At 49.2% G+C, this 19,609-nt stretch overlaps 1 protein-coding gene across 2 annotated transcripts in view; it reads left to right on the forward strand.

Annotated features, from left to right (window-relative positions):
* The window catches only part of UIMC1 (ubiquitin interaction motif containing 1), a 34,580-nt gene that overhangs the window by 12,197 nt on the left and 2,774 nt on the right, over nucleotides 1-19,609 (forward strand). For both annotated transcript variants that reach the window (XM_074156144.1, XM_074156143.1), the window contains exons 3-9: nucleotides 271-395; nucleotides 730-1,884; nucleotides 5,473-5,537; nucleotides 8,036-8,124; nucleotides 9,047-9,126; nucleotides 12,402-12,570; nucleotides 18,187-18,265. In XM_074156144.1, the coding sequence (XP_074012245.1) occupies nucleotides 271-395; nucleotides 730-1,884; nucleotides 5,473-5,537; nucleotides 8,036-8,124; nucleotides 9,047-9,126; nucleotides 12,402-12,570; nucleotides 18,187-18,265 (1,762 nt within the window). The remainder of the gene's footprint in view (nucleotides 1-270; nucleotides 396-729; nucleotides 1,885-5,472; nucleotides 5,538-8,035; nucleotides 8,125-9,046; nucleotides 9,127-12,401; nucleotides 12,571-18,186; nucleotides 18,266-19,609) is intronic.

Here is a 19,609-nt window from a genome sequence, read left to right on the forward strand (position 1 = left end):
AATAAAACGTCCCATTGCAGTTAATATACCCAGGGAATTGGAGTTTAGATTGCTGTAGAAACACTGACTTGGGTTACCTTTTTCACTTAGTGTTGCCTGCTCTGGTTTTGGTGACACCTTTTCAGGAAAGCTGAGGTTTAGATGTTTTGCTGTGCATTCCTCCAGGGAGGTGGGACCCTTGGACATTTCTCCCAACACGTTGAATATACATTGGGTGTTTACATGCACCTGCAGCTCTGACTTGATGTTATCCTTTTTCTTCTGCTGTAGAGATGACTGAAGAGGAACAGTTCGCACTGGCCCTGAAAATGAGTGAGCAAGAAGCCAGACAAGTGAACTGTCAGGAAGAGGAAGAGGAGGAGCTCTTGAGGAAGGCCATTGCTGAGAGCCTTAGTGTAAGTATGCTTCTGTGGAGAGGCTTACCAGGGTTCTTCAGCAATGTTGCTTTCAGTATTGCTTCGCCACGCTGCACAAAAGAAGGTTTTACTGGGGCTGAGCTATTTCCAGCGCAAACTGGAACTACAGCAGTCACAGAGTAGTTGTTTTGTGCCATTCCTGGTGAGAAGCGTAGGAATTATGACCTCGGCTGTCCCCTGTTTTGGGGTACACAGTTCTGATCTGGGATGTGGGCGTTCTGCAGACTGGGTGGCAGCTGTCTGTTTACTGGGGGAGCCCTCGCCCTGCTGATCAAGAACGTGCCTCTTGGAGAATCAATCTTTTGTTTTCCAGAGCTGTCAGCCCTCGGACTCCTCTGATGCCACCCCTCAGCTGTCTGCAGAAGCGCTGGGCGCACAGGGCCAGAGCCAGCCCGCCGAGAAAGAAGGCTCTGAGATCCTGGGAGGTCTGGCGCTTTGCCCTGACACCCCTCGCTCCGACTGCAGCTCCCACTCACAGAGCAGCAGAGCTGATGGGAACGGACAGATGGATGTCGCCCGGAGCCCCCTGGTAGTGTTGAGGAGGTTAAGCCAGGAAATAGTTGAAAGCTCACTAGTATCCAGCATAATCGTGTCTCCGGGGAAGGGCCAGCCTGTGACAAGGTCAAGTGAAAAGCCTTCCTCACCAGCAAAAAGTGATTCTAGTTCCATCTTACCCAGCGCTCTCAGAGAGGACTTCATCTCTTTGAGTCCCACCTTTGGCAGGGTGAGTTCAGGCCCCTGGCGACTGACACCTCGGAGACTGTTCACAAGCCCCTCCAGCTCTTCCGAAGCAACAGGCCACGAACCAAAAGAGCAGTCCCTGCCCTGCACTGGCCCTTCTGTGGGAGAAACCAGTGCCGGGAGCTCACCCGTGCTCTGGAAGAGCTGGGCTGTGGAACGGTGTGGCAGCCCCAGGAGGAGTGGTGGAGGAACAGGTACCAAACATACCTTGCAGCCCGGCCACGCCACCAAAGGCTGTGCTTCCACAGAGCAAGCGGAGAACGAGGTGCCCGACAGTACCGCTGAGCTTTGCCCGCTGAATGCGGTGGAGGAGAAGCACAAGCAGGAGGAGGCAAGAGACACAGTGCACTATTACTGGGGCATCCCCTTCTGCCCCAAAGGGGTGGACCCCAACCAGTACACCAAAGTCATCTTGTGCCAGCTGGAGGTTTACCAGAAGAGCCTGAAGCAGGCTCAGAGACAGCTATTGCATAAGAAGGAGTTTGGTAACCCAGTTGTGCCCAGTTCTTCCTTGAGCCAAAACGAGCTTGGGAAAGGAGAGCAGATAAGCAGGGAGAATGGGGTTGCTGATGATACAGAAGATGGAGACCCAGACAGGCAGAAGGAGTCTGAGAGCATGACCTGGCTCCGCTCTTCAAAGAGGAGGGAGGCAGAGAGTCCAGGGCACAGCATGGAAGAAGAGAAGAACTCCACTTCTGATGATGAACCAACTACCAGCTACTGCCAGGTAAGAGCTTTGCCACTGAGCAGAGGTTGAGCAGTCCTGCTCTTCTGTCCATTTTAGGATTCAGTCCCTTCTGCAAAGCAGACACTGCTGTTTAATGCTCCTCTTAAATGTAGGGACTTCCTCCCCTGGCCACACAGCTTACTGTGAAAGGGAGAGGAAAAGCGTACGGGCTGATACTCAGCTCACAAATGGCAGGGGCCATCACACAGCCTGGCAGTCGTCCATTAATGCACCACTGAGATAAAGACTTCACCTGACTTGTCCTTTTCTGGGGGCTGTAGCCTGGTGGTGCGTCAGGGTAGGGAGCACAGAGATGATGCTGACCACCGTCAGCTCTGGCAAACCAGCTTATAAACCTGTGGCCGTGTGGGGAGCTCTGCATTTTCCTTCACTGACAGAAACGTGGCTTTTGTCCTTGCAGCGCAGCCTTTTCTTTTTGTACCTACGCACTTGTCCACGTCCGTATGTCCTTCACCCTGGCAAGTGCTCTTTTTCCCTCGTGGTCCTGTGGTTGTGGCCGGGAGAGGCTCTACGTGCTCGCAGGCGTCTCCTGCCATGCCCCGGGGTAATCTGTCATCACGGCAGTGCTCATTGTCCTTGTTCTGGTGGCTGGGCACCTTCTCTCCGGCGTGCTCGTTGGGTCTGCTAGACGCTAGGTGTCAGCCTCTGTCTCCATCAGGGCTCTCTTGTTGGAGCGGAAGGCAGCTTTCTGTCACTGCTAAGTTTAAACAGATTGCTAGTCAGATGAAGTATTTATTACTGCTGTATTTTAGGTTTGTGTCAGCCTTTTCCAACCCTCATTTTTCATAATGACTTCACTCCCGGATCATTGTATAACTTTATCTTCTCTATGACTGAAGCCTCGGCTCTGTTGTTCCTGTTTTCAAGTGTATTTGATCATTTACCCTGGTGTTAGAAAGATACTTAACTTGTTTTGTGATATTTATATTCTGTCTTGTAATATTGAACACTTAGGAAAAACGTCATGTCTGCATTTTCTGGTTGCAGAAAAAGTGCAGAGCAGCCTGTGCTGAAATGTGACTTTTTGTGACAGTGCTTTGGCTTGGGTTTAGCAGATATAGATTTAAACAAGCCTGCAGAGGTGACCTGCAGAGGAAGGAAACAGACTTGTGCCCTTTTTCATTTCTTTAGGATAAATACAAAAGACCTGAAAGGTTCTTAAGGCAAACTGCTTTTTTTTTTTTCCTCTGTGTCCTTTCCTTTGGAGATAGAGGTGTCATTAATCCAGGAGATTGGGGTGACTGCAGGTCTGTGGAGGTGTACGCTAACGCCCTTGGAAAGCTGCAGCAGCCAGGAAGGGCGTGAACTTTTAATCAGTATTGAAAATTGTGGGGTGGTTTTTTTTTTATATATTATATTATCCGTTTAATGCTAATACTTAATTAATTCTTGGGGAGAAAAGAGGTTTTAGTGGTGCTGAGTGGGAACTTGTAATGTACTCATCCTGACCACAAGAGCTCTCTCAAAGAGCCATAACGTGTATGTAGATGTAGTCTTTCTGATATTTTTAAGGTGAAAAAATAAGGAAGGAGGAGCAGACTTTAAAATTTCAACCCTGGCCCCAAATTTGCCAGTCTTTTCTTTACTTGAGAGAAAATAATTTCTAAATGTCCTTTCATCTGCCTTATCACTCCCATCTCGAGAGGTTGCTCCCTTCTCTCGCCTCTCCGTGCAGCCGCACACTGAGGCCAGCGCAGGTGATTTACTTGCAAGATCGATATGTTTGATGTTTGCTTGTGCCTTGTCTCCATTTTTTTTCCTTCTATCAAATGCAATTCCACCGGCAGTGACAAAGGAGGGGCCCAGAGCAGACGTGTCCCCGGTGTGCTGCATCACTTGGAGCCCTTGCTGTCTGTACTGCCCTGGGGCTCCCCCAGTGCCACCAGGGCTGCTTTGCTGGTGGGGGCGGTGGGAGGTTTTAGGCTGGAAACCATCCATGGGGACTCAAAGCTGACCTTGAAAAAGCTTCCCTTGTGCCTCGTATTATCCCAGTGAAATGAAGGTGCAGGTGCTGTGCTTGAGGGAGCCTGCCTGTCTCCCTGCTTTGAAACCCTCACCTGGAGCAGGCAGGGACCTCCCGCTGTGGCAGCGGCCAACTGCTGCCACTGCCACCCGCAGCCACCGGGTGTTTGCACAGAGCAAATCCTGGTTGTCAGGGGATCTCATAGCCCGTGAACCTGCACTAACGAGCTTCAGTGCTAATAGAATCAATTCCTGCATAGCCTTTCAAATAAGGTTAGGGGACTCTTGGTCTCTAAGAGATTCAGTGGGAAAAGACCCAATTCTGGAGAGTTAGTCTGGTGCCCTGAATGAATACCATACCTTATAACATACATATTAGGAAAAACAGCAACACAGCAACATGTCCCATTATTCACGACTGGGGCAGAGGCATTGTTAAGACAGGCACAATTCAAGAAAAAGAGGGAAAACCAAAGGAGGACGTGGTATTTTATGTTCATGATGAGTTAGATTGTGAAGAAATAAAGAACAGCATAGATAAAACAGAGTATTTGGGGGTTGGAGGCCCTTTAGGGAAACCTGGCAGGAGGCTTTGTTTTGGGGTTTGCTGGGGAAGTACATCAGCCATCTAGGAGTGGAGCTGATCGAAGTTGAAACCTATGGTGGAAATCAAACTCAGAGAGTTTAATAGTCTGGAGGAAGGGGGAGGAAAGCCCTTTGGATTTCTTTGAGAAATAGCATGAGAAATCGCTGGCCTGACAGCAAGGGCTGCTAATAAACCGTTGTAATTCCACCTGATTAGAGAATGGCAAGTGTAGCATGTACACTGAAGAAGAAGAAAGGGATCTGGGTAATGACTGGCATGTTAGCCTGACCTTGGCAGTGCATAAGGCTTTTGAACAAATTTTAAAGGAAAGAATAAGTGGAGTCGTAGAGCTAAATGAAAAATGGGATAAAATGCACACGGATTTACGAGCTGTAGATTGTGCAGGTTAATCTGTTCCCTGTCTTTGATGGGACAGCTGATTTCCTAACCAAGAAAAATGCAACAGATCTTACCTATACGAAATTTCAGAAAAGTAGTTCTCGTGGTCAAACACTAGCTGTACCAGTTGATTGGGTCATCCTGGCTCAGGCAAATAGATTTTAAACTGCAGTAGGTGAGGGCTGCTGGGGTGCTTGAGAGAGTGCAAGGGGACGCTAAAAACCTTGGATAGTTTAGCTCAGCACAAATGGAGATGGAGAAGAGCTATGGTTCCTACCTCGAAGTCTATCAGAGTAGATGCTGGGAACAGGCAAAGGATGTGGAAGGTGATGGACAAGGTTGTCATGAATGGGTTGGGCACGGATTGTCCAGGAACGTGTCTGGGCAGCAAGGTGACAAAAAGTGCTGCCAGACATTATTGCAGGGAGCTGCTGAAACACCTCACCGAAAGGAGTGATGGAGGCCAAAAGCTGACTAGCTCAGGATGGATACTTAGCCATTTTCAGAAAAAAAAGTACATAACAGATTGGGTGTGATGGCATGCACAGACTCTGATGACCCAGCAGATCCCGGTTCGCTGTGTGCATCGGTTTATATAATACTGGAATTTTCCTTTCCAGGTTTCCCAGGTGCTTCCTGCAGAGGATGTGCGTGAAGATGGGGAACCCATGCAAATTGGACAGAGGTGAGGGGGGGTGATATCAGAGTGTGGGGCCCACCGGCTTGCTCTGGTGACCTGGGCTCTTCTGCTGTCCCCAGAGCATTTTGGGGTGCAGTCTCACCGGGGCTGTCTGCAGCCACTGCTGTTAGGTGTCCCTGGAAATACAGGGCTTTGGAGCAGCATGGGAGGGAGGTGGGGCACAACTGGGGAGAAATGATCAGTTACTCCTGTTACTTTATAAAACGTGCAAGGTGCATCCTAGTACAAATAGAAGGAGTTGATCCTTGCCCTTTGAAGCTAATGTGACGCGGTGCAGTTAAGCTGTAGAGGTGGGTAGGTGAGCTGAAGGTGAGTTATAGCATTGTCATCACGTGATCTGTCTGAGAAGGCGCACAGGCAGTATGGTGAAGGGTTTACTGGATTTCTGTGTGTATTTTTATGTTCTTGCCTTATTGCTGAAGAGGAAAGAAGGGAGGAGGAAGCCAGACGGCACTGCCTATCAGCCAAAGATAGAGTGCAGTGCTCCAGAAAAGCCACTTCAGCAGATGACAGGTGTGGGACAAGTCAACATGATTTTCTTCAGATTTAAGCCTACTCCTCTTTTCCTTTTTTTTCCTTTTTCCTTCTTCTTCCTGTGGGATGCAATTCTGCAGCAAAGGCTCTGGGAGAAGAAGGGCAAATGGGAGAGGATTCAAGGAGCAAGTTACAAGAGAGGGCAGATAATGTCATGTTTTTAATTTGCTGGGTTTTATAATTTAAACCTGCTTTGGAACAAAACTGCCAACTTCCCTCTGATCTAACAGCATTTGGCCTGAGCAGTTAATATCAATATGCAGAGTATGAAAATCCCTCTTCCTTGCACCTTTCTAACGAGCTTAAAGCTCGCCTTGGGGAGCAGGAGGAACCTGCAGCTGCCGAGGCTGATGGGTCTGTGACAGCTCAGGTCTGAGCCTGTGTGTTCGTGTAGAAGGCACCGAGGTGCGTGCTCTGCGGCACTGGCCTCCCGCCTGCGTAAGGCAGATGGGGCCAGAGCTGAATATGAAAAGAGCAGGACCTCTTTCCTTTGGTGGAGCTGACGGGGTTAGTTTGGGATGTTCTCCAAGCCCTCCGGGAGCTCCTGGCTGTCCCCTTCAGGGCCGGGACGCATCTGGGTGCTGCGGCCCCTCCTTGAGCAGCTGGAACATCTGCAGCAAGGCAAGAAATGGCTGCGATCTTTGCAGTTTTGTGCACATTAAGTGTTGCCATCTGGTTCCTGGTAATTGGCCAAGCACAGTCCTCTCCTGGGTGAGGCTCGGGCACCCCGGCCGGCTGGCCTCAGCAGCACTTAATGGGAAAACATGGCTCTGGGCTGTCTGGAGGTAGCGAAGCAGTTTAGGAAGCATCAGCGGTGAGAAGAGGCTGCTTTGCTTTCTGCGGGCCGCTCTGCCTGATTGTTTTACGCTTTGTGAGGAGCACGGTAGATTGGGGTTTTAATAAATGATTATAGGCTTTGTTACCAGGAGATAGTTGGTGTAGCAAGAAATGTGGTTTGACTTCAAATTGATTAGCCCATTTTTATAAATGTCATAGCAAGTTGTTTTGTGTGAGTTCTTTTGAAGTGAGCCCTGATGTTAGACACAGAGTAAAACATGCTCAGCCTGGATTCATAACAAATGCTTTGAGATGCTTTATTTAGAGAGAAAAGCCACTTGTGATTTCCTATCAGAATTTTGTTATTTATCATAAATCAGCAGTGGCTGTTCTCTCCTCTCTAAGGCCTGTGGTTGAGCTTAATAAATCTTCTATTTGTCAGTGTGGGGATTCATGTTTTTAAAGTGTGTTCTTGCATACTTGATCAGACTAATCAGAAAGCCACGCAATGCGCGGAGCGTGTCAGCATGGGTGCCAGACTTACTCAGCAATGCCTGCCTGTTTTGGAAAGACACTGTGTAGTGGGGGGGGTGGGGGCAGGAAAAAAAACCACACAAAAGGAAGAGGTCAAAATGAGAGGAGCGGTACCCGGTGCCGCTTGGAGGAACTGCTGCGCTAATGCTGTTAGGACTTCGCTGCAGGGAAGCCTTGCCTTGAGCTGCATCCGTGCTGCTTCTGTCTGCCGTGTGCAGGGAGGAGGAGGAAAATTAGCAGCATGAGGAGGGAGAGGGTAACGTGGGATACAGCAAGTCTGTGTCTTCCTCTCTGAGGAGTTCCTTCCCTGGATGGAAGACAGTAATCCAAGAGTAGAAAGAATCAGGAGAGTCCCACAGTTGTGAGCAGGTATTTTTGCTCCCCTCACATGAGACAGTTGACCCTTTGTGCCTTTTTGTCAAGGCCTTCTATAAGAAAAATGTTCTCCTTGGTGTTTTTACTTAGGCCAGCATTTTATACCCATATTTTGCTGTTATCTTGGTAATTTCTGGCCATCAGATATTGACCACTTGGAAATTACAGCATTGTCTGCTGTTCCGAACTGCGTGAGACAGGCGGGTGTGTGGTGTCACACCTATTGGATTGGAGATTTATATTACATTTATATTTTTGAACAGCATCTCGGTGTTGGCCCCACTTGGCAGTAAAAGGAGCCCAGATACTGCCACAGAAAACTCTGCTGAAGAAGAGATCTCTGTTTGCCCAGGTAAGAGGCACTTGAGAGTCTTCTGAATTTTGCACTGAAAGGTACACACCTATAAAATTCAGAGAAAAGAAGAGAACTTTCAAGTTACTTGAACAAAATGAGATTTCTGTCCCAGCTCTGTTTGTCAGTGCTGAAGTTAAAGAAGTAATTTAATTTGATTCCCTGGTTTTGGACCTATTTCCTCTAAGACAGTTGTGTGACCGGAGATTGCTGGGGACTTACTGCTGAAGAGACACCAGGACGTACGTCAGTATGGAGAGATCACTCAAAACAAGGTGTCAGGAGTGGTCTCTTCAATGCAATCAAGAAATTTTCAGATTTTTCAGTGTCAAGATATGTGTAAAGCATGAGAGCTGTATTAATTTTTGTCTTACGTTAATTAAACATGTTTGGGACCGACAGATTTTCCTTTCTTGGTCTCTCCTACCATGTTTGAGATTTTCCAGTCCAGGGTTTAAGTGAGAAAATTAATGAAGAGACCACTCCTGTTCAGGAGCAGCTGTAGGAAGGGAGGTCATGGTGGTGCTCAGAGGCATATTTTGTTGCTAAGGAAGACGTGGAGGTCTAAAGAAGGTGCAACTGCGAGGCAGACCACAGAACAGGAGCTCTGTTTGTCTCGATGGAAGAGAGAGAGCTCTATTCTTGCTTTGTCTCTATCCCAGCAAGTGTCCCACGCGCTTTCCCTGTGTCTAGTCTCACTCCGCATGAAGCTGCAAAGCTGCAGTGGCTTTGTCCTCACACCACTGTGCTGTGACTTTTAACCCCTCATCCGTCTGTGTTGTTGCACATTGTCTGATAAGATTTGTGGCAAGACTAAGAAATGTTTTGAAACTGTGAAAATGCTGTTAAGAAATGGGCTAACGAGTGAGGAGATAGTTTGGGGGCTGCAAACCTGTGTTGACATGGAGGTGTTTTTCTGCAGAGACCCAGCCGAGTCCACTGGAAGCTATTGAGGCAGAGGGAGAAGAGCTCTGCTTGGCCAGCAGAGATGCGCCTGTGCAGGTAAAAGACCCTAAAGTTGGGGAAGGGTTCCATTTCCAGTCCTGCCCTCTAGACCTTGGTTCAGCTGGCCTGTGACAGCGTTTCCCCTTGGCTGCTTCGGAGCTTGGGTTTCTGCTATTGGGATCCTCACAAACAGGTCCCTTTTTCTTCACTGCTTCATAACTCCAGTCCCTTTTGGCTGGGGGCTGCGTGCAGCTGCTTCTGGAGCCTTTCAATCCTGTAGCTGGAGAGTTGTTATCAATTCCAGCTCATTCTTTTATACTGCATGCACTGCTGTGCTGGAGGATGCCATCAGCGTGGATGGCAGTGGTGTTGCTTGCCCAGGCTCAGAGGTGTAGTGCTGTGATGGCTGGTGATGCAGAGGGACCCCAGCAGCTGTGAGGGGAGTCCTAGTAAACCTCAGTCACTCGTGTTGTGACACGCTTTTCCCTGTTACAGTCCTCTGAACTTTGGTTTTTGCTCCCCGCAGACCGTCTCCAAGAGTCTAAGAGGAGAGGCTCACCCAGAGGCTGAGCTGGTATAAAGATGACATTGAAGTGTTGAGGGCTGGTGGTGGTTTGCAGTCTGAGCAGAGTGACCTGAACCTGGGAATCTTGGTTTCTGTGCAGTAATAGTTAATAGCAATAGTAAGTCAGCAGCATGGCCATCCTCTTACCTCCCAATGCAGATGTGTGCTGTTGTGCGGCTCCTTTCCCCCTGTTGTCACACCTGCTAAGCAATTGCTTTGCAGCTGTCGCTATACCGACATCTGACTTCAGTTCCTGCTTCTGATAAAACTCCCTTTGTCTATTAATTTAGAGAGTGATATCAAAGGGGTTGCCAAGTACTCCTCTGGCAGGGTACATGAATACAGAATCGTACAGCTCTTGACAAGAGGATTCATTTGTGGGAAGCTCATTCTAGGAGTCTGCAGCTTGTACAGTGCGTCTGCAGCTCCCATGTCTCATTGTCACAGGCCTCTTAATAAACCGGCTTCTGCTCTTGTGTGCCTTTCATTCTGCAGGTATCTCAAAGCACGGCTCTGTCAATTAGAGGCTGCAGCAGGGAGAGGCAGCGGTCCTGTGCCGAGCCGGGCAGCTGCAGCCACTGAAACACGTTCGTGAGTCATTTGGCTGTGACCAGGATGCTGCCCTGGCCCTTGTGCTTTGCAGGGGGTGCCCTGGGTCTCACACCTCTGCCCAGATGGCACAAGGTGATCAGCAGAGTGTTGGGAACTGGTGTGGTGGGGCTTCCTAGGGATTGCTCAGCAGCATTATCGCTGGCAGCGGGTACCGGTCTGGAGACAGCAGAAACAGCTACCATGTGCATCAGTGGTTAGCATGAAGCGAGCACGGACCGCTGGGACCGGCTTCTTCTAGCAGATGCTGAGCCAGGACACAGGAGTCTTCATGTTGAGCTCAGCCTCTAGCATTGCTCTTGGCTGGCTGTTGGCTGCAAGTACTATGTCTTGTAGGCAATTTCCTCTGCTAAAGAGGAGAGGCAACAGCCTCTGCCTCTGACAGGGGTGACTCGTTCTGCAGTTGAGGTTTTCCAGACTCTTACAGCAAGGTTTTGTACAAGCAGTTTTGGGACTGTGGTGTCTTTTGTTACAGAATGTTGCATTTCCATTTAAAATTAGTAATTTACCACCGAATGTAGGCGGGCAGGGTGTGCAGAATTGATGATCTCCTAAGATAGCTTTACAAATGGCAGCTAGAAGGAGCAGTGCCTGCTGCTTTTCCCATCATATTTTGTGTGTCTGTTGTCTAACTGGGATAATGCAGGTTTGATCTGATCATTCATATTTGACACATCTTGTTTTTTACGGCTCCTCTGTGTGACACCCCATGGTGAGGGCTTCGCAAGATGCGGTGACACTGAGATGTGAGGGCAGGGTACGAGTGCTAATGCTCTGAGTGTACTTCAGCAGCCTGTGTTCAGCTGGAGGAACTCTTGTGGCAACTCCTCTGCAGAAATCCAGGGCAGAGAGCCTCCCTGGAAATGAGAGAGGTGTTCCTGGGGCTCGGTGCTGTAGCCTTTCAGCTGGTGTATGGGAGAAATGCATTTTTTGAGTCAGATTCTCAGTGGAAGGCCCAGTCCTGCAATTTTTTGCATAGCTCCTCTGAGTCAAGAAAACACCCTCCTTCCCTTTAGGACATAAAAATCAGGATCAGACCTTCACTTGGAAAAGCAAGTAATAAATCGAGTAATACGACAAAGCACTCCAGTGGCACTGCGCATCTTGGCTGACCCCAATTACTGCTTCCCTGAAATTACACCATTGGAGGGAAGCAGACAGCAGTTTTGTTGCATAGTGTCTACATGTCACTGCTTAGCCCTAAGAACAGAAAACTCTCCTAGATTGTTTTCCTATAGGTTTCTTCTACATGGTTAATATTTAAATAACTCTTTTTAATCATCACGGGGTGGGGAAGGTTCTTAAATGTGGAGAAATCTTGTAGCAAACCTGACTAGGCAGAGATTTAGTTATGAGTGAGATGGCAGCACTCTGCTGCGCCTTGGGAACATCAATAGCGTAGAGAGCAGGCTGTATGTCTGCGGGTGGGTATGGAGCACCTTTGCAGCTGCGTAACCAATGCAAAAAGAGAGCATCGGTAAGTGGTAATGGCACCCAGAGAACAAACACAGGCTGTGACATTTTGCCCTGGTGAAAAGCCACTGCTAGTAATTTTGTGTGACATGGATTTTTAACAGTATTGCCTCTCTCCTTGATCTGTGTCCCCTCTGACTGCTCCAGCCACCTCCTCTAGAGAGGAGGAGCTTCCCAGTGATCTATCCGGACTCCCTAAGAGCGCAGCAGCCTCCTTTCATCCTGGGGGAGGTTGTATTCCCAGACAGTGCTGCCTGTGGAGCGTGGATCCTGTCCAGAAACTGATGAGCACAAGTCAGGTGTTGAACTCTTGCTTTGCCCCATGAATTTTCCATCAGTTTCGCTTCTGAGCTTTCCTGATTAATGGAAGCTTTGCCTTTTTCCTGTGGTAGTACAGGTGATGTTTGCCTTAAATGGTGTGCACGGCTGTGCAGGGAGGTTTCACCATGATTCAGCAGGACATGTTGCCTTTGGAAGAAGAATTAGTTATTAGTGCTGCACAGTTTACTCAGCCAGTGGTGTTATTTCTGACCAGTACGTGATGAAGGGAAAATAAAACTTTCCAAGAAAAACTGAGTCTATGGGAGGGTGAGTAGCTACCAGACAGCATGGAGCTCCGCACCTAGCAGCAAAAGAGAAAGAGCACAATTAACTCTCTGGCTATTTTTTTCCTATTCTTCCTTAGGCTGGTGGAGATGAAGGTGCTGGCAGGACTGTGTCTGAGTGCAGTCCTGTAGCTGCTGACCATGTGTCGTGCCCACTGTGTGACCAAGGATTTCCAGCGACAGAGATTGAGCTGCATGCCATGTACTGCAACGGCATCGTGGGAGAGGTGGCTGCTGAGGACAGTCCAGGTCTGCCAAGCGCTGCTTCTGTGTGTTTGCTCTTTGTGCTCGTCCTCCTTTCCTGTTACTTACCCTCAGGTGCTGCAGTCTTGTCCCTCTTGGGGTATTTGGTGCATGGTGTGGTGTGTAGGGAGGTTTGTTCCCTCTGCCTTGTTCCATCTCCGAGCTGACCAGGAGAGTGTTATCAGAGGTTCCTGTGTTCCCAGCACCTCCAGCACAGACACATCTCTTTGATCGACTTTGTAGTTCATCTCATTATTTGCCTCTTGGAAAGTGTATGAGCCGAATATTACCCCAGGATCCAGCCTTGGATGCTTCAGGCAGTGCTCAAAAGATACTTCCATTGTATGCTTTGTTGAGGATGCACAGAGAATCTGCCAGTGGTGGAAAATGGCAGGCTCCCGAGCCACGCGGACGAGCACCCTTCAGGGCTCTCGAGAAGGGAGAATGTTCTGTACCACTCAGGCACGGCCTGTGCTCTGCGATGAGTCTGACATTTGTATGTGCAAAAATGGCTTGTTCAGCTGCAAGGGATTGCAGAAAAGTTTCCCTCTTGTTCCTCTAAAATTGCAAAATGATAGCTATCGATCTGGGAGCTTGGACTTTTCTCCTTCATGTGAAGAGTGAGGCACAGAAGCACGATCAGAATGCCCGTATTAATCCTCTTTGCAGTCTTCTCCCTATCAGTTTTCCGTAGCCAACCTTTGTAGAGCTTAAGTGAACAAATACACCGTTTGGTTATCAACGTATTCAATAAGTTACGTTTTAGCTGCTGCTTGAAATGTAAAGTCTGTGTTAGCACAATGTCAGGTAATATCAAAGTAGTAGCTTGTAATAAGATTAACTTTTCAGGTTGTGAATATATAATTTTCAGTTACATACTGGGTTATTAAATGCAACCTAAATCTATGAAGTTTGAGCAATTTGAGCAAATCGGAGCTAGTACAAGAACTGTAACTTGTGCGTTCCTCTAGCAGGAGGAAGTTTCACCATGTAATCTTAATGCAGAGTTGATGTAGTTTTAAAATACAAAGTCCCTGTTACACTAAATCTTTGGGGGTATGACATGGGTCCTGTCAAGATAACAGGAGCCAGAGCAGCAGCTGATGCTGCTTGGTGCTGAATTTCAGCGGGGAGTTCTCTCTGCAGGCACAAACCAGCTACTAATTGCAAAGCGCTCGGCTTGGGCAAGTCACAGATTATCACAGTTCCTCTCCCATCCTCAGCACTGATAAAGATCTTACCCATGCTACAAAACGGAGTAGAATTTTTAGTATGCCTTTTAGAAGGAATGTCTTCGACCCTGTGGTAATCGGGTCCCCGGTGTGGCTGGACTGTGAGTATATCCATTGATCCTGGGGAATCCTGACTGTGATCAGGGAAAGGCTTTGAATTCTTTGGCAGGCGAGGGAATTTGTTCTTTCCTTTGGTGTTGGCTTTCAGCAGGACAGAGTTCAAGGCTGGCCTCTCCACTCTGCTTCCAGGCTGGTCTCCTTGGGGATGTGTGTAAGGGTAGTTATTTTGGAATTGCTACTCTGCTGTTCTGGCTTGTTCAGAACAATCCCCCCGTAAGAAAACTAGCCTGGAATAAAAGAGATTTTGGTCTACAATAATGGCTCTAAGCAGAGCAATGGTTTTGGGGCAAAATCACAGTAATTTGTGCTTTCTGTTGCCAGTTATTCTAGTATTTTCCCTGTAGACACCAGGCGTTATTAGCCATAACAGTCTGTGACGCCTGTGTTGTTTGCACCAAGACTCTTTGCAGGACCACAGGCTTCCTGGACTGGGAGTAGCAGCTCCGTGGGGCAGGATCCTGTCCCCCCGCTGGGTCTCTGGCCTGTGGGGCACCTTGTCCTGGCTCCCAGCAGCTGTACAAAGGCACCAGTCACCCAGAGAGGTCTCAGCTGATGGGCTGGTCAGTGGGGTTTGGGGTGAACAGGCAGGGATGCTCTGAGCAGAGGCCAGAGTAGCCTGGCACAGCTGTGCTGGTACCAAAGGACTCCGTTTCCAGGGCTGTTATCTTGGCATCCAACACTAGCACAAAATCCATAGGTAAAGCTAATGCGTGGGGAGGAAAAAGAGGTGGGAGAATTGTCTTCTGAAGCAAACGCCAGCTCTTGTGTGGGTCCAGAAGCTGTTCTCTGCTGCTGCAGCGCTGCATGCTGTTGGCTGGCTGCTGGCTTCCTCGAGAGCACAGCAACAGCCTTGTGTGAGAGAAAATCAAAGTTCTGCCCTCTAAGCCATGTCCTGATCTGTTAAGAAAAAGACGGCTTCAGTTTTCCTTTGCTGCAGTAGGTCAGGGGTTCCTGGTCTGTCTTTGGACTTACTAATTGGATTTACTCATGATGTATCTAGAATTGCAGATTAAGCAGTCCTGCAGATTATAGCTGTCAGTGTTTTTCGTTTTAAAATTACAAAGGCATGGGTTCTTGCTGGTTTTACTTCTCTTCTTCCCTCTTGTAATCATGCACCAAAGTCTTTCACTGTTGTGTTCAGGAGGTCAGCTCGGTCCAGCTGATATTTAAGGACAGGTTTTCAAATGAATTAGCCGGGCAAGATGAGTTACAGTTGCTTCCCCTACGTACGTACATGGTTGGGTGCCCAGACCACCGCATACCTGGGCACTATGAAAATCTGATCATGAATTTCCATTTTCCCATGGTCTGAGTAAATAAGAAAGAAGAGCCTGCTGTTGTGTTAGCTGCTGTACCAGGCTGGGGAAGGTTCAGGTCCTGAGTTTCCAGCTCACTGACTGGTGTTAATTCCAAGTGAACGAGTAGAGCCGTGGAAGTGCTGTGCCAGCTCCCCCTTCCTTCATGCACTTGGCTGAAGGTCTGGCTTATGTGAGAGGGGCTCTCGGCTGGAGGCACTGCATCCATCGCCTGCTGCTGCTGCCAGCGCAGGAATCCGCTGGTCTCAGTCTGGGAGCGAGTCTTGGCTGCCAGTGAGCACAGCGAGTTGTCTCGAGCTTTGGGACATACTCTATTCTTGTTGCCCTCCATCTACACACTCGCAACCTCTCAGTTCCCGAGCGAGCCAGGAAAATGAGGATTTGGTACATCCCTTCCTCCCAAAGCCTTGAATGCAACCTGATGCAGCTGTCAATCTTCAGCGGCAGCGCTGGTGCTGCTTAAAAGCTCCTGACATCAATAGAAGTGGTACTGATACAGCAGCAAGAGTAACAGAATGGGTGCAGAAGAAAGCTTTGTCACTTCTGAAAAAGGACAAGGTGCTGGCGAGCCTGCCACTAATAGGATCCCACACAAAAAATAGTGAGAACGGGGAGGAAGGTGGTGCAGCAAACCCCAGGTGGGCTGTGCAGCGAGGTGAGGAGCTTGGTGATTATGGCCTCGCAGCTCCGTCTGCCAACCTCACGCGGCAGCCCCAGGAGGTGCCCGGGGTGGACGTGCTGATAGCAGGGCCGTGCTGGGGAGGGTTTGCTCCTCTTCCCCAGGGTGCGAGCTGGAGCCAAGCAGGCCAGAGATGACTTGTGAACCAGAAGAAATGCCGAGCTAGAAAAAAAGGTCATTCTCGGGCTACAGAGTGTGTCTGACCCAGCAAAGAGCATCACGTCTGGGAGAGTTACAAGGCTCTTGTCACACAGCAAGTCAGCACTGCTTTGTGGTGGGGATTTTCCCCACGGCAAGTGTTTTCCCAAGTCCTGAACCCCACTTCCTGAAGGCAGCCAGTGTGTTTTGGCAGGGATCATGCCTGACTGGCATTTAGGAAGATGTGAAGAGGGGAGGCTGGCTCCGCTGTGCCTGTCGCACGGCTGGCCCTGTTCTCTCTCCTGTGCCTCCGCTTCCAGCTGCACAGCTGGGGGTCTTCCCCTGGGCAGCTGCAGAGCTGGTCCCAGACATCTCTAATGGGCCCATTATGCCAGATGTGTTCACTGCTTTTGGAAGAAAATAGAACTGATTAACACCTGAGCTGGTGCACGAGGCTCCTGAGACGGTGTTAAAGGAATATTAACGAGTGCACGCTGATTTGGAGAGCAGCTTTCACCACGCTGTCAAACGCACGTGTTAGTTGGGCTGTTGGGAGGCTGGATGGCCTGGGGGGTGGCCGTGGTTGTTGGTCCTCCTTGTCGGGCTGCCACTTCGAATCTGGGCCAGGCTAAGTTAAAGAGAGACGTCCGCTTTGGTGCCTGTGAGAAATGAGCTGTTGGTGTCAGTCATCGCCTACGAGACAATACCCACGTCCTAGGAAACGCTCAAGCTTGTTTCTTCAGTGTGGATGTCTCCCGTCAGCCCCAACAGCTCTGAGCATCTTGCAGTGCATTTGCTGGTCATGGCTGCAGATCGGTGGTTGCTACTAAGGGAAAAGCCATGTTGTGTCAGCATCGTGGGTAGGTACTGGGGTTGCCTAATGCTCTGAAAATGGGGTTTTGCTAAAGCTCTGAAGGATTCCCTTTGTTCTGCACAAAATCTTGTGTGTCCTTTTTGTTATCGCAGATGATGTGCCAACAGTAACAGGTTTCTCATGCCTGTACCTTGAATTCAGGCCTTTCTCTTAAAAGAGTATGGGAAGCAGTGCCACTGGGCTGTAAAATAGCTCCCTGCGTTGTCCCCTTAGCCAGCTTGCCCGAGAGTGCTTACTGTGACATCTGTTTTGGAATCGGAGTCTTGAATGTCCCTGGTGAAGCAAGCTAAGCTATTTGATATGTTCCCCGAGGATCTTTGCTGGTGGTATGTCAACAGGAATACGCCGAGAGGAATTCGACTGAAAGAGGCAATGCTCCGACATGCTCCCTGCAGATGCCTGGAGAGCAGGTTTGGTTGGAAAGGCTGCTGGGGCTTGCTGAAGGAACAGAAATTGTTGGACCCATCATCAACGCGTTGGTCAGCCGGGGTCTTGCTGGCCCCCCATGTGTGTCAGAGCTGGCCCTTCCCTGCTGCTGCTGGAGAGCAGCACCACTGATGCTCAGCCCTGGTAGAGATCTTCATCCAGAGGCCCCACAGAACTGTGTGTGGACAACGGTACAGCTCACCCGCGGTTCGCATGAGCAGTGGAAAAAGCAGCGGGTTGTAGGCTAATTATTGTAACCTTCCCTTTCCAGCAGGAGCTGTATCCCTCCCCAGCGAGGCTCACTCTTCCTACTGCATCTGGAGAAGGGCTGGTGCCTCTGCACAGCCCCCGCCTCAGCTCTCCTGGCCTCAGAGCTTGCTGGTACACCCCTGAGCTGGCCGGCACCTCGCTCCCTCCCCTGCAGCCGGCATGGGCGCCTGTTTTGGCAGGGAGCGGAGCTGTGCTGCCGGAGCAGCTGTGTAACTCTTCTCCCAGGCTGTTGCGCTGCTGCGCGTCAGCTTTAAAATGACTGTAAACTGCATAATGTTGATCCAGCTGTTTCTAGCAGAAGAAAAGTTACAGTGTGAAATGGTTAGCTGGCTCCAGAGTCCGGGGAATGTAACTTCTTCAGTATCCCCCCAGAATGAAGGAGAATTTGGCCAGCTACCTCTTTTGCAGGAAAGAAGACCCTGCCCGTCCCAGTCCTGTATTTCTTTGTCTCTACCATCGCTTCTGCTGCAGCCTTGAGTGGAAGCGATTGAAACTTGTTGCATTTGAAGGTGGTGTGGGGATGCTTTTGGGGCAGATGGCAGGTAACCCTTTCTGTTTTTTCTCCAGTGCTCACCCGGCGTCAGAGAGAGGCAAGAAGTAAAGCTGCCAGTGGTGAAAGCGGCCCAACATCCTCAGACATTGACAAGTAAGTAGGTATGCTTGCTCCTCCAAGATTTTCTCTGCTTCTGTTCTAGCTTGCCTGTGGATGTCTTGATTCCTGTATAAATGCTGGCCGTTGGCCTTACAGCAACGCTTCCCTAAAAAATCGCCTGCTCTCAGTGCCTCTTGCTTCAGTATAAATATAGCCAGCACTGCAACAAGAGGACTTTGCTGTTCTCAGATTGTTTATTTTTGCGCTAATTTCCTTTCAGCCCAATCCATGGTGGGTCAGAGATGCGTGCTCTCTGGCCGCTGTGGGGGGAGCTGTAGCTAAAATGGTGCTAACTCAGCCGGTTTCTAATGGGAGATTGGAGCTTGGTAACCCTGGGACAAGAAGAGGCTAGGACAAGGAGGCTGTCAACGTGGCACCTGTAGTGATATTCTTAATTAAATTAGACTTTCAGAATAGCAGTGGCTTTGTTTAATCTCTTCCCATGCAGCCCCTCCTCCTGCCACCCACACAAAGCATCATAAGAGAGGATCTGACAGTAAAATCCCTGCTATGGAAGCAATTTTGCTGTTACAAACAGTGGATGGCAACATCACTAATGGAATTAGGCTAATTATAGAGAGGACAGCTTCTGTTTAGACACATTATCTGGGTAATCAGCACTGACTGGAAAGAAAATATGGGAAAAGTGCTGCAGAGTTTTGCTCGATGGGGGCTCTCCATATGCATTTTAGAGCCTGGGGTGAGTTTTACTAGGAGAGTACTGCTTATCAAACTGAACACAATGCTGCTGGGGCTGGTCCCTGGGGGCTCATCTCTCCTTGGAGATGGTCCATTCCCGAATAGCTCCCTGGGTGGATGCCACCCTCCTGAAGAACCAGTGCCCTCTTCTGCACGTTTCGGTCCCAGCCAAGAGCTGGTGTGGAAGTGAGTGTAGCTTTGTAAATCCATATCTGACCTTCATCTCCTTTCACCCAGGATAATTTTCCTCCCAAGCACACTCAGTCATCCTGTGTGAGCCTGGACATCTTCTACACAAATGAGGGGGTTTGAGGAACACGCTGTGCTAGCCCCCCAGCAGGAGTGCGTGCTCTGCATTCCTCTCCCAACATGCCATGATATAAAATGGAGACAGTGCAGAGAAAGACTTGATTTACTAGTCAGACAAGTTCATCCAGCCCTGGTAAAATGTCTTTCTGATTTAACACACTTGGTTTGCTTTTCAGGCAGAATTTAACTCCCCTTTGCAAAGCCCTCGCACTTGATTTCTGTGGATTTTGACAGGGTGCTTTATGTCTGGGGAGAAATCAGCGGTGTTTGAGGTAGTTAGATGAGCAGATTTGATTACCGTCCCACTGCTGCAGCAGCAGGATACGGGGG

The sequence above is a fragment of the Numenius arquata genome, chromosome 11 (assembly GCF_964106895.1).
Source record: "Numenius arquata chromosome 11, bNumArq3.hap1.1, whole genome shotgun sequence".
In the NCBI taxonomy this organism is placed as follows: Eukaryota; Metazoa; Chordata; class Aves; order Charadriiformes; family Scolopacidae; genus Numenius; species Numenius arquata.